The 14,536-nt window shown below is 48.6% G+C and overlaps 1 protein-coding gene across 3 annotated transcripts in view; it reads right to left on the bottom strand.

The window, feature by feature from the left end:
* Positions 1 to 397: 397 nt before the first annotated feature.
* Positions 398 to 14,536, bottom strand: part of PEMT (phosphatidylethanolamine N-methyltransferase) — a 96,481-nt gene continuing 82,342 nt past the window's right edge. For all 3 annotated transcript variants that reach the window (XM_083585902.1, XM_083585899.1, XM_083585903.1), the window contains 2 exons: positions 7,110 to 7,184; positions 398 to 3,118 (listed from right to left, as the gene is read on the bottom strand). In XM_083585902.1, the coding sequence (XP_083442028.1) occupies positions 3,070 to 3,118; positions 7,110 to 7,184 (124 nt within the window). In that variant the 3' untranslated portion in view covers positions 398 to 3,069. The remainder of the gene's footprint in view (positions 3,119 to 7,109; positions 7,185 to 14,536) is intronic.

Raw genomic sequence — 14,536 nt, 5'->3', positions numbered from 1 at the left:
TGCAGAACCATACCATGACAGTGATTTTACCAGGGAGGTGCAGGACCTAGCAAATAAGGACAACTGGAGTGCATGGAGGCAGCTGCTTTCTTCTGAACCACCCCCCCCCCAATTTGCCCTTCGACAAGCGAGAGCTAATTTAGACCCATTAACTATAAGCCAAACCGGTGAAACCTGACATACGTTGTCTGAATAATGCAATGCATCTTTGCCTTCTCAGCTGTTAGGGGGACTAGTGCCCCCTCGCCAACATGAAGCAAGTTGAGAGGCTGGGGGGGGGGTGTGGAATATCTAAATATACTGTCCTTTTAAAGAAGTCGTGAACAAGGCTGATCGAAAAGCAACAGGGAACATAGCATACGATGCGTCTGGCAGAACACGGAACACACACAAATAACCCTGGACTTCTGAATTTTATTTTTTCAAACGGGGGTATTTAGCACTCAGCACCTTGAGGTCCAACTGCTGTGGACAAAGCGGGGTGGGGGGGTGGGGACAGGGTAATGCTACCAAGATATAAAGCCCAAATTTGACATGGGCTTCCTTGCTATAGCTTGCTTAATATAGCACGGAGAAGGGCCAGAGCTCACTGGTACAGTGTGACGGAAAAGTTTGTTTGCTGAGCAGGTTGAGTTGCTGAGTGATTTTTTCCCCTTGCCAGCAAACAGTTAACTAGCAACAATTCCTGATCAGAAGTCTGATCTAGGGAAGATGTGTAAAAGGAAGTAACCTTAAGCCTGAACAGCATACAAACTATAACTTAAGACAGGTATACATTTTACTAAAAAGCAACAGCACTGTTTGTTATATGTCTGTGGAAGAGGAACCAAAACTGCTTGTTTAGACCCGTTATAATAAAGTTTGTTTGCAACCTGTTTTCCCAGAAGGAAAACCCATTCTCCATTGGGGATTTTACCCGAGGGAAAGGGAAACAGAGGCATGGCGCAGCAAGAGAGAGGGCTGTTGCGCCGTGCATACAGCATCTTACAGAAGGTCAAATCCTGGAAACTCCAGGTAGTGTTGGGACAGACTCTTTCCTGCAACCCTGGACAGCTGCTGCCAGTCAGTGCAAACAGTATTGAGCAAAATGGCCCACTGGCCTGACTCTGTATAAGGCAGCCTCCTGAGCTCCTGTCTCCTTTTGGTATTTAGTGAGTATAGTTCGGGTGACTGGAGCTAGTTCAGAAAGGTAAAATGTATGGGGCACAGAAGGTTAGGGCAGCAGTGGAAGGAATTTGGATAAGCCCCAGAAGCAGATACCGGGGATTGTCTGGGAGATCTTGGAAACAATGGGAGAGCAGTGGGATCACATATTTCCATGGCAGGCTGGTGGAAAGTGGTAGAGCCATAAATGAACACCAGTAAGGAAAGAAAAGAAAGGGAAAGGAATTTATAGCACCAACTGTACACACAGCAAAAAAAAGGCACCAGATTCCTCATATTGCTAAGGGCACCTGATAGCTTTTCCATCCCTTGATCTCCAAAAGGCTTCCAGTCTCTATCATCTTTTCGGCCTGGCCTGAAAATATGGGCAGTGGTGTTTGAGAGTCAGAGCAGGGACACACCTCTGCAGGAAAGCCTTGCTAGGGAAACCAGTTTAAGCATGCCATCATCAATGTGACCTCAGCTGCGGTAAATGTCATCAAAAACATTTCAACTTTTCCCAAACCAAAGGGGCAATCGGCTTTGTATTTTGGGCAAGTGCTCAGAGAAGATTTGTGATGCTTATGTCATGTTACTTGTCATACTGTGGCTCCCACTGCCCCTTTGACATCCCCAGAGGGATTTGATCTGGGTGTGGCTGGAGCGAGACTCGTAAGAGCCCAAAGATAATACTTCTGAGGCTTAATCTCGGAAAAGCTGCTCGCGTATTTCGGAACCTAAATTCTAACGGCGTGATGTCAGAGCAGGTCAGCCAATGACATCGAGGGCAGAAAGAGAGGCCAAGAAGTCTGCTGCAAGAATCAAAAGACCTCACAGGGTGTGAAGTTGAGTGTGCAGCACATCCTAATTAAGTCATGTGCAAATGTGCACAACCCAAACAGCCAGGTAGAGAACTGAAATACTCGTGCAGCCACGTCATGTGATGCAGCTTGGGCAGGAAGTACCATTTCAGACGGCAGGAAGGGAGAAAATGCTTCTTTAAAATCTGTCACATTTAAAAAAACAACAACAGCAAGAGCCTCCCTGCACAGAATTCTAGCTTATCAGGAAGAATGCTTAGCTGAGTCTTTCCCCTGACATGCTTGTTTTCTATGGGGAGAGGGGCTTGGCTCTCCTCGCTCAAAACATGTCAGTTCTCCAGCTGAAGTGTGGAATGGTTCAGCCCAGCAAAAGGCACACCATATAACCATTCGAGCTCTGGGGCGCCCCACGAAAAAACACCTGCCGAGCTTCCGAGTGAGATGCTCTGGCTGAAAAGCTCCGCGAGAAGAGGGGTAGCGGAAAAATGACCTCGAAACGTTTGCGTGGACATGAGAAGACGGCGTGAGAAATTGCGGCGCTGGGCGTTCCCGCACCGGGAACGAGCTCCAAACCCCGCTTCCCTTCCCAAAAGGTTAACGCCATCTCCTCTATGCCAGCAGGGGCAAAGCTCTCGTGTGCGTTCAACGGGCCTGTGCAATTATGGCTTCTCTCCCCCCCCAAAGAGGAATGTACATTAATCATCTTTTGGGGATGTGTGGTTACATAAAATAACCAGGCCTCCTGCCTGTTCCACTTTTCTCGATGCTCTCCAGTATATAATCAACGCATTCAGACTTGGCACACTTAATGGAAGCTGCTGAAAGGCAGGGGTGGGGCGGGGGTCTTCGTCAAAAGCCCCCTCCCCGCCTGGGGCTGGTGAGAGGCTTTGTGAAGGATTGGGGGGGGGGCGTTCCTTCCACAACCACTCCCTCCCAACTCCATCTCGAAAGGAGGCTTCTGAAGAGTCCGTGGAAAGCATGATTAGAAGTCAGGCTGTACTTTTCACACCCCGTCAAATTATCCTGCACCCATTAGCTAGTGGCGGCGGCGGCAGGCTAGCTTCCAGCTTCCAAACCGAGCCATTCTTCTCAGGCTTCTTGTGGCCTAGTTGCTCTTGGCTGCTTTCTGGAGATATATTTCCTCTGTGAAAGGCCTGGCAGAGGGAATCAGGAGCGGCATACAAGTTTGACAGGGAGACAAGAAGAAGAAGAAGAAGGAGCTGATTAACATGAGACGACCCCGTTGCCCCCATCTCTTCCTGCGCCAAACCCACACATTTAAAGCGCACATGGCTTCCCCCAAAGAATCATGGGAACTGTAGCTTGGGGTGCTGGGATCTATTGTTATTAATTGTATTTAGTTTGTATTCCCCCCTCCTTTTTCTGTTAAGATTGCAGGTGAAAACCAGGGGGTAGGGTGCTGGGAGTTGTAGCTTCGTAAGAGGTAAACTGCAGTTCCCAGGGGAAGGCACGTGTATGAGCCCCTACTGCCAAAACAGAACCATAAATCCTTGCCTATACATGCAGGCTGAATATGGCGTTAAATGGCTGGGGTGGCAGAATGGGCAAGTCCGTAGCATGCCCTCGGCCCCCGACCTTTGCCCCTTTCCCCAACAAGCCTGGTCTCTGACTATTGCTAAGTAAGTCAGTTCTGTGTGTCACAGCTTAGCATGACCAACAGATGGAACCCAAGCTGGAGCTAAGTGTATAGGAGCGGATTTGATGTTAGTGGCTCCTATAACTTCCTGTGAAAGGGAAGCGTCTCAGGTTCAGGCCCAGGTATCTCCAGGTAGGGCAGAGCAAGACCTGAGTCTCTGGACAGCTGCTGCCAGTCCGTGCAGACAACACTGAGTTATATGGCACAATGGACTGACTTAGTACAAGACAGCTTTCTGTTTCTAAACTTAAATAAGAACATAGGAGGAGTTCCTGCTGGATCAAGCCGATGGCCTACGTAGCCCGGCGTCCTGTTCTCATATTGGCCAACTGGATGTCCATCATGGGAAACCAGAAAGCAGAATTCGAAAACAAGGGAGTTATCCCCTCCTGCAGCTTCCAGCGACTGGTATTCAGAAGCATTAACTGCCTCCAACTGTGGCGGCATGGCACAGCCGTCATGGCCAGTAAGCAACTGGTAAGGTAAAGGGACCCTTGACCATTAGGTTCAGTCGTGACCGACTCTGGGGTTGCGGAGCTCATCTCACTTTACTGGTTGAGGGAGCCGCCGTACAGCTTCCGGGTCATGTGGCCAGCATGACGAAGCCGCTTCTGGCAAACCAGAGCAGCGCATGGAAATGCCGTTTACCTTCCCGCCGGAGCAGTACCTATTTATCTACTTGCACTTTGTGCTTTCAAACTGCTAGGTTGGCAGGCGCAGGGACCGAGCAACAGGAGCTCACCCCGTCGCGGGGATTCGAACCGCCAACCTTCTGATCGGCAAGTCCTAGGCTCTGTGGTTTAACCCACAGTGCCACCCGCGTCCCAAGCAACTGGTAGCTTTCATGAATTTGTCCAGCCCTCTTTCAAAGCCATCTAAATTGGTGGCCATTGCTGGCTCCTGTGGCAGTGAGTTCCACAGTCCACAGTTTCATGGTAAATTGAATGTGGTTGACAAGAACGTTGTGGGAGAGGGTACCATGGGTGCTACACATCTCCTCTTCCCTCAGGCCAGGGTTATGGGATGTTGTCTCCTCCTCACGCCTAAATAAAAGGCATTTTGCTAGCAGGTAATTAAACTCCACTTCTAGTCACCACCTAGGGGTTTCTCCGTCAGCCCGAGAGGAAGCAGAATTAGACCTCCCCCTTCCTTTTGCAGATCACATTTGAATGAACAAACTGGAAATATCGGGAGCTGCCAGCATATAATTAATGCAGCAGGAGACGCTTTTTCAACAAGTGTGTGGGTTCGAGCGAGAGAAAATCATGCATGGCAACTGGAGGAGTACAAAATGTTTCTTGCCGGTTTGGGAGGCCAGCCGTTTAACCGGGTCGGGTATTGGCAGAAAGTTCTTTGCTGTTTCAGAGCAAAAGCTATAAGAAAAGCCTGCTGGACCAGGCCAATGGCCTGTCCATTTAAGCATCCTGATCTCACAGTGGCCAACCGGAAGCCTGTGGGAAATTCGCATGCAGGACTTGAGCACAACAGCACTCTCCCCTCTTGTAAAGGTAAAGGGACCCCTGACCGTTAGGTTCAGTCGCGACCGACTCTGGGGTTGCAGCGCTCATCTCCCTTTATTGGCTGATGGAGCTGGCATACAGCTTCCGGGTCATGTGGCCAGCATGACTAAGCCGCTTCTGGCGAACCAGAGCAGCGCACTGAAACGCCTTTTACCTTCCTGCTGGAGTGGTACCTATTTATCTACTTGCACTTTGACGTGCTTTCAAACTGCTAGGCTGACAGGAGCAGAGACAGAGCAATGGGAGCTCACCCGGTTGCGGGGATTCGAACCTCCGACCTTCTGATCGGCAAGTCCTAGGCTCTGTGGTTTAACCCACAGTGCCACCCGCGTCCCTCCCCTCTTGTAGCATCCAGAAACTGGGAGTCAGAAGGAATTCTAGTCTAACATCAGGAGGTCGCAGGTCTCCCATGCCTGACTATCTGGCAGAATGCAGCAGCTAAACTGGTGACCGGGAGTGGCCATGGAGACCATATAACACCGGTCCTGAAAGACCTACATTGGCTCTCAGTACGTTTCCGAGCACAATTCAAAGTGTTGGTGCTGACCTTTAAAGCCCTAAACACCCTCGGCCCAGTATACCTGAAAGAGCGTTTCCCTCCCATCGTTCAGCCCGGACATTGAGGCTCCGAGGGCCTTCTGGTGGTTCCCTCCCTGTGAGAAGTGAGGTTACAGGGAACCAGGCAAAGGGCCTTCTTGGTAGTGGCACCCTCCTGTCAGATGTCAAGGAAATAGACAACTATCTGACTTTTAGAAGACATCTGAAGGCAGCCCTGTTTAGGGAAGCTTTTAATGTTTGATGTTTTATCATGTTTTTAATATTCTGTTGGGAGCCGCCCAGAGTGGCTGGGGAGACCTGGCCAGATGGACAGGGTATTATTATTATTATTATTATTAATAATAATAATAATAATAATAATAATAATAATAATGTTCTCAGATGACTCCCTTCCTGCCCCTAATGCCTGGAAGGACTTCTCAGGACAGCGGCAGAATCGCACATCTCTCCCTGCCCTGGCCAACCCCAGCTCAAACGCTGCCTCTCCCTTGAAGCCTTTGGTTTTACCTAGGTATGGAGTATCCCTCCAAATGCTGCTGAAACTACAACCCCCATCACCCTTTGCTACTGGCAACTCTGGCTGGGGCTGATGGGAGATGTAGTCCAACAGCACGTGCAGAGCCACTGGATCCCAGGTCTTTGGTTAGCAGGTGGTCAGAAAGACTCCTGCCTTAGGCCCTAGCCCAGTGTTTCTCAGCCTGTGGGTCCCCAGATGTTGTTGGACTACAACTCCCATCATTCCTAGCCAGCATGACCTGTGGTCAGGGATGATGGGAGTTGTAGTCCAACAACATCTGGGGCCCACAGGCTGAGAACTGCTGCGGCCTAGAGTCTCCATGGTCAGTTGGGAGCAGAGACAGTGTAGTGTAGTGGTTAGAGCAGTGTTTCTCCAACTTGGGTCTTCAGCTGTTGTTGGACTGCAACCCCAATCATCCCTAGCTAGTGATCAGGGATGATGGGAATTGTAGTCCAACAACAGCTGGAGGAGACCCAGGCTTGAGAAACACTGGTTTAAGAGCGTCAGACTAGGTTCAAATTCCAGCTTGGCCATGACTTGGGCCAGTCACTGCCTCTCAGCCTAGGCTACCTCACTGGGATGTTGTGGGGGTGAAAGGGGGAGGGGGAGAGCTACGTATGCTCCCTCGATCTCCTTGGAGGAAAAGTTGGGGAAGGGATGCTGTAAGCAAATCGGTCAATACATTTCGAGCTTGTGGGATCCTTAGTCTGACTCAGTGCAAAGCAGTTTCATGTTTCAAAAGGGATAAAACACACACACACACACACACACACACACACACACACAGAGGGTAAGTTAACTGGGCGAGGAGAGAGAGTCTCTTCCCTCTACACAATTCTCTGAAACGAAATTGCTTCTGGTTATTCTGTTCAGCAAGGACCAAAGAGACTCACCCTTCGTACCGCAAAGCAATTGTGTAGCACAGCGCCACCACTGCTGTCAGGATGAGACCAGCTGGGCTCGCATGCCTGAGTTTGAAAAGGCGGAAGGAGACAAAGAGGTGAGAAACGGGTAAGTGGTTTCTTACGGGCAATATTCTAGAACGGCCTTATGTAAGACGCAGTTGAGTCAGGGGGCCGGGAAGCTGTTGCGCTGGCCCTCCGAAGGAGGAGGCCCAAAGTTTCAAATTTGCCATCGGGTGGCAAACTCTCCCCACTCTCCCCCACTCTGTCCGTTGGCAAAAAAATGGCCAATCTCTCCTTGGCGAAAACTGCCTCTTGACCTAATTGGGTTCCCTCTCTCTTTGCTAAGTTAAACAATGTGATTTTGCTTTCGGGAGATGGAATGAGGAGCCCGAGATTAGGGAGGCTGCTTAAGGTGGTTATATAAGCCCACGGAAAGGAGTCAGCAGAATCGGATGATGAACGACTCCCCGACCCCCAGCTCAGAAATGTAGGCCAAGGAGGTTAGAAAGAAGGAGGTAAAAGGGCGACTCAAAAGTGCCGACGTGCATTTGCTGTCTAGATCCAAAAGGAAGACTCAGCTGGATGTGCCCCCATATTTATTTATAAAAGTATTTACGTAAATACCACCAACTCTCAGAATATAATAAGGAGGTGTGCAACTATGCGTATGATACAACAGCATAAAAATAGTACCAAAAATCATTAAAATGACATGTAATAATTAAAGTGTGTTTCACGATCCACCCTATTCTTCTGATTCCGAATGCTTTGCATTTATTTTAACTTTGTAACCTTTATCATGTTGTAACCCACCCTAGGACACATGGGGGGGGGGGGGGAATGGGGACTTAGGGTGCTGTTCATTTGTGGTTCTCCGTCAGGAGTGAGCTGGCAGCAAATCACACTGTGAAAGTTGGAGTTAACTCTTTATTAGCAAAAACATGGCCCCCTCAGACTGGGTTGAGTATCAGGCCTAATAAGCATAGCAGTTCATCCCCAGTAGGTATTGCCTCACAGATCAGTTGCTGAGGCTGAAATAATAATAATAATAATAATAATAATAATAATAATAATAATAATAATAATATATTTATACCCTGCCCATCTGGCTGGGTTTCCCCAGCTATTCTGGGCGGCTTCCAACAAAGTATTAAAAATACAGTAAAACATCAGACATTAAAAACTTCCCTAAACAGGGCTGCCTTCAGATGTCTTCTAAAAGTCAGATAATTGCTTATTTCCTTGACAGCTGATGGGAGGGCGTTCCACAGGCTGGGTGCCACTACCGAGAAGGCCCTCTGCCTGGTTTCCTATAACTTTGCTTCTCGCAGTGAGGGAACCGCCAGAAGGCCCTCGGAGCTGGACCTCAGTGTATGGGCTGAACAATGGAGATGGAGACGCTCCTTCAGGTATACTAGGCCGAGGCCTCTCCATAGCTGTCTCCCCGTAGTCATCTAAGTCCCCTCCTCTCCAGGGGATTTTACCAATCAGAGACTGTGTCTGCACATTGCCAATCTCTCCTCCGCCTGTTTCATGCCTCTTCTGGCTCTGGGAGACAAGTTGGAGAGGGAAGCTTGTTGCAGTAGTACAGGGAGACACCCAGGACACTTCAGCAGCCTGACTCATCTCTGCCTCTTGGCCTCCCTCCTCTCCTGCTTCAGCTTCTTCCTCTGATTCTGGACTGCTCTCTGCCACAGACTCCACCTGCTCACTAAGTCCTGTGACCTCTTCAACTTCTGACACCTCCCTCTGACCACTCATCATTCTCCCACCACCACTTCCTGGCTCCTGAGCCTTCTAACCTTCTGCGTCCCACACCTTTTACCTTTCTTAACTAGTTTAAAGTGGTATTGCAGTAATCCGAGAGGAATGGCAAGTCAGGCTGTTGGAATACGCCAGGCGTAGGCAAACTCAGCCCTCCAGATGTTTTGGGACTACAACTCCCATCATCCCCAGCTAACAGGACCAGTGGTCAGGGATGATGGGAGTTGTAGTCCCAAAACATCTGGAGGGCCGAGTTTGCCTATGCCTGGAATACGCCGAAATGGAAAAAACTGACCGGGAAGCTCAGGAACCAAGAAGACAAAAACTTTAATAAAGGGGGGGGGGATTTATTTAAGAGACAACTGTAAGCAGATGAAAACATTAGCAGGATTTTTTAAATAACACTTGTAATGTAGCAAATAACATGGATGAGACGGGGAGATTTTTAATATGGATTATGAAATACTATGCAGTTGAAAAGGTAGACAATAGGGATGGGGGAAATCTCGAGATTCAGAGAAATCTCTAAATAGGGATATCTATTTTGTATTACTTTGCACTTGTAAAATCAAATAAAATTATTTCGAAGAAGAAGAAGAGGGATTGCAGAGCTTTAAACGTACAGTGTGAATCTGACCTTTTTCTGTCTCTCTGTGCACAGTGTGCCTGATGCTGGGGGGGCAGGGGGGCGGAGAAGTGACATGGGGAGGTGTCACCCACAGCACTAACTCCAGAAATCTGGTTCCAAAAAGAGCTAACAACCCCTGGCTTAATGGGCACGTAGCCTGACTTGATGTTAAGTTAGCATCATAGGAAAGCTGGTCGCTTCTCTGCCAGGGTTTTGGAGAAAGCAGTTCCTCACTGGCCGGCGACGGATTCGTCTCGACGTGACGTGTGTCGTCCTTTGATCAATCTGGGGCCTGTAGAGGACAGAGCTTGTGCCTAAGCCCACTTAGAGGATTGTTTTGTTCTGATGAAAGCCCTGATCAAGTTCCTCTCCTCAGATCGAGCTGAGTTAACCACTTCAGAAATGGGTCACAGCGGAGAGGACAAATGAATGAGAATGACCAAAAAACAGTATCTAGGTAGCGCTTGGTGATTGGCAATTTTGCTGCTGCGAGGAGGATGGCAGGAGAGCAAGACGCACTAACAATGTGGGAAAAGGAAGGACATTTAGATGCTGGAGTCTGATGATAAGGTTAAGTCACAGATGTGGAAACTGCCAGGTAAACAACTGGCCCACATGAGTTCTGATTTGATATACCGAAGAGCCGAAACGCGTATCATACGAGACCACGACGCAAGGCAGCTGCATCCCAGAAGTAGGTTAAAGGGAAACATTTTTAAAAAACAGATGGTGCGTATATCTGTGACAGCAGGCACCATCGTAGAAGGAAGGACACAGCAAACCATTGCCCTAACTAGAATAAAGAACTATTTGATCATGTTTCGACAGCAACCATACTTGGGTAACTCAAGCAATGCAAACTGAGTTCGTGTGTACTAAACAATTGGGATTAAACTCTGGTGGATCATGTATATTTATTTGAACTGCCACTTGCCGCTTTAAAAACAACAACAAAGTCAACATAAAAAGAGTTGCGGAAGTGCTCCAGGGGTTAGTGTCACAACAGGCAGCTGCCAATCAACCCCATACAATATCTGGTTTCCGTTGGTCTGTTAAACCAGGTCAGGTGGACCTCAACGTTTGGAGCTTTCTGGGGGCAGCTGCCACCTGACAACTGCAAGGGCTGTAGCTCAATGGCAGAACAACTGCTTTGCATGCAGAAGGTCCCAGGTTCATTCCCTGGCATCTCCAAGGAGGTCTGGGAGAGAAACCCCCCTAGATTGATGCTGGTGCAGACCATTCTCAGCTAGGTGAGTCAATGGTCTGGTTGCTACCTATGTTCTATGTGGACCAAGAAGAAAAGCACTGCTAGTGTTGGACCAAATCTTCGGGCTGAGGCCATAGTTTGACCCAAATTTGGGGACAGGTAAAGGTAAAGGGACCCCTGACCATTAGGTCCAGTCGTGGCTGACTCTGGGGTTGCGGCGCTCATCTTGCTTTATTGGCCGAGTGAGCCAGCGTACAGCTTCCGGGTCATGTGGCCAGCATGACTAAGCTGCTTCTGGCGAACCAGAGCAGCGCACAGAAATGCCGTTTACCTTCCTGCTGGAGCGGTACCTATTTATCTACTTGCAGTTGGATGTGCTTTCGAACTACTAGGTTGGCAGGAGCGGGGACGGAGCAACGGGAGCTCACCCTGTCGTGGGGATTCAAACCGCCAACCTTCTGATCAGCAAGTCTTAGGCTCTGTGGTTTAACCCACAGCACCACCCGCGTTGGGAACAGGCTCATATTCAAAAAAGGGGGTAAAAATACATCCAGATTTGGGGGGTCAAGAAGCAGAGGAAGCTAAACTCATCTACATCTCCCCTGACTCTAGTCTGAGAATGCCCCAGCAGGATTTTGGCATGGCATTGTTCCGGAACAGCAGTCTGATGGCAGCAAAACAGCGACTAGCACCTCCAAGGAGCCACAAAGATTCCCAGCGAGCTTTGAACCCACCACCCTCTAAATTCCACCCCTCCCTCTGAAATAAACCAAAATGCCGCCACCTCCTTTCTTGGGGCTGCAAAGGGGACCTCGAGAAAAGGAGGTGGCATTTCGCAGACACACAGACTCAACTCATGCTGCAGATCGAGAAGTTTCTGGCTTCCTTGCAGCAGTCAACAACTGACATGACCAGTCAGTAATCAACCGGCCCTGCCCCTTGCATTGAGCAAAAGTCATTACATCCCATCTCTGAGCCACTGAGTGATGCTCCGGGCAGGCAGTGAGATGAGAGCAATGAGAGCCCGTTGGGTTCTTACTTAAAAACATTTATTTGCTTCAGGGGCCCAAACCAGCGGCTGAACTTGTTTTGCTGGCGCACAGGAAGAAAACGATCAATAAGGGGCTGAGTGGAAAAATAGCTGGATTGACTTCTTCGGCTATTCTAGAAGCAACTATTTTCAGAGAGAACCATCATAAATATGAGTGATTAGTCCTTGATCACGTTTCTCTCCCCTTTTTTGCAATCTCATTTCCAGGCCTCCTCAGTAAACACAGTTTCTTTTTCTTCAAGGGAAAATATTCACTGCAAACAGGGAAAAGAGCACAAATGGACTCACTCTCCTCTTCCTGGGAGGACTAAGATGGGCCAGTGGGAAGGGGGTGAAGACTCAGTTCTCCAACAGGTCCCCCTTTCTGCTTTAAAGGTAAAGGGACCCCTGACCATTAGGTCCAGACGTGGCCGACTCTGGGGTTGTGCCGCTCATCTCGCTTTATTGGCCGAGGGAGCTGGCGTACAGCTTCCGGGTCATGTGACCAGCATGACTAAGCCGCTTCTGGAGAACCAGAGCAGTGCACGGAAACGTCGTTTACCTTCCCGCTGGAGCGGTACCTATTTATCTCCTTGCACTTTGACGTGCTTTCAAACTGCTAAGTTGGCAGGAGCAGGGAACGAGCAACAGGAGCTCACCCCGTCGCGGGGATTCGAACCGCTGACCTTCTGATCGGCAAGCCCTCGGCTCTGTGGTTTAACCCACAGCGCCACCCGCGTCCCTCCCTTCTGCTTTAATGCTGCCCTATTTCAGCCAGGCTGGGCGACACAGGAAACAAGAGGCGGCTGGATGCTTCAGGAGGTTGGTACAGGCCTTACAGGACTTTGGACAGCTCCTGTTGAAGACAGGCGTTGTTCTGGTAACAGCCCAAAGCTCAACAGTGGCTTTAACAGCAAGCAGGGACTTCATGACAACCAGAGTCTCACATCTGAAGTGGAGTTTCAGGAAATGGAAAGGGGGGGTCACCCTGGCTTGGGGTCATTAGGGTCAGTGTTGGTACTGAAAGGCCTCAGACTGTTCCTTTCGCCTTCTGCATTAGGGGAGGTTGAGTTGCGCTGGGTGGGAGACAGTCTGATTCAGACCTCTTCTTGAAAACTATTCCTCGTCCTCCTTCAGCTTCCAGATCCAGTGGATGCAGGGATAAGGGGGTCTCCCAGTCCACTGATCATAGGAAGTTGCCTTTCACCAGGTCCGATTATTTTCCCACAGAGGCCACCTTGCAAAGTTAAGGTAACTGGCAGACCAAGATCTTTCTGGAGCTCCACATTTCCTGTTCCCTCAGGATGGGGAATGGGCCCTCCTTCACTGAAGTTACATCTGTAAGCACATGAAGCAGAGCCTTCATAGTTGTGGCACCTGTACTGTGGAACTTCCTCCCTCTAGGAAATAAGAGGCATTATCAGACTGTAAGGGCACATTCCATTGTGCAAAAGCAATCACAGCGTGTCCCAAGGGCCAGAGAGCTGCATTTGGCCCATCCCTGCTTGAAAACATGTTTTATTCAGGAAGGCTTTTGAAATGAAGGGTGGAAAAAAACATAGCAGGTGGGCACAGGCAGGGTTTAATTTCATACGGGTATTCTATTGCATTGGATTTCTGGCTCTTTCAAAATGTTGCTTCATCCTGTTTTCCTCAGAGATGCCTTTTCTTTGCAAGGGGTGAATTATTGACATAACAGGCTTAAGGCAGCTCAGTACTATATATAGTGATAATTTTAATACTTTCTCTCTCCTTTGTATTTTCTTTATGGGGTTTTATTTATAAAATTCTTCCCTACAGGGCTTCAAGATAAAAAGATAAGTCGAAAGGTAATTTACTCTAGATTATATCAAGGGCAGGAAGCAAACATTATCCTTTTACAATTGTATAATCAATTAAGGCTTTCCATATTTTCTCAAATGGGTCCTTTTATCTTTTGTCTCCCGGTTGCTCTTAGTTCTTTCTTTTCACTTGCCTCAGTTGGTTTGTGGAGAAGCAACTTATAAGATCACAGAAATTGGAGAGTTGGAAGGTACCCAAAGGATCATCTAGTCCAACCCTCTGCAATGCAGGAATCTCTACACGCGGTTCCCCATCCAATTTGAAACCATACCGGACCCCGCTTAGCTTTGCAAATGTGCCAATACTGTAGTAGAACAGTGGCTGGGGTTCCATTTAGATCTCATATAACCCATTTTAAAACAACTGCACAGATTCCTGGTTCATTTCCAGGCTCACATTAGCGTTTAAAGCCATAAATGATTCATGCCCCAAATATCCGAAAGACCGCCTGCTGAGAGTGACATGGACCCTCTTGGTAATTACTCCATCCTCAGAGACTTGGGGACGGGGCCTTCTCTATGGTGGCCCCTAAGCTGTGAAACTCCCTTCCTACAGAGGTGTGCCTGGCACCTTCTCTGCACAGCTTCTGGCGAAAGCTTTACCCTGGCTTTTGGCACTTGGGGTGTATATTTTTTTGCACCCACCTTCTTTTTATTTTTGTGGTTGGAAGTTGTTTCAAACTGCTTTTTAATATTGTGTTTTAATGTTGTAACCCAACCTGGGACCCTAGGGTGAAGGGGCGGGTGATAAACAAACAAACAAGTAAATAATACAATAGCAAACAACCTGGGCCTGCTTTAAAAAGTGCCACCCCTATTACATGCTGATACTGTTTACTTGCAAAGGTAGGTAATACCGGGAGGAATAAGACAGCCAAATCAGTTCTGTTTGCAGCATCCTGCAGAGAGAAGGATTACACCTCCTGAGTGTTTGAAACATTGTTC

This window comes from Podarcis filfolensis (genome assembly GCF_964270895.1).
Source record: "Podarcis filfolensis genome assembly, chromosome: 14".
NCBI classification, from domain to species: domain Eukaryota; kingdom Metazoa; phylum Chordata; class Lepidosauria; order Squamata; family Lacertidae; genus Podarcis; species Podarcis filfolensis.
This window is presented reverse-complemented; position numbering and strand designations above follow the sequence as displayed.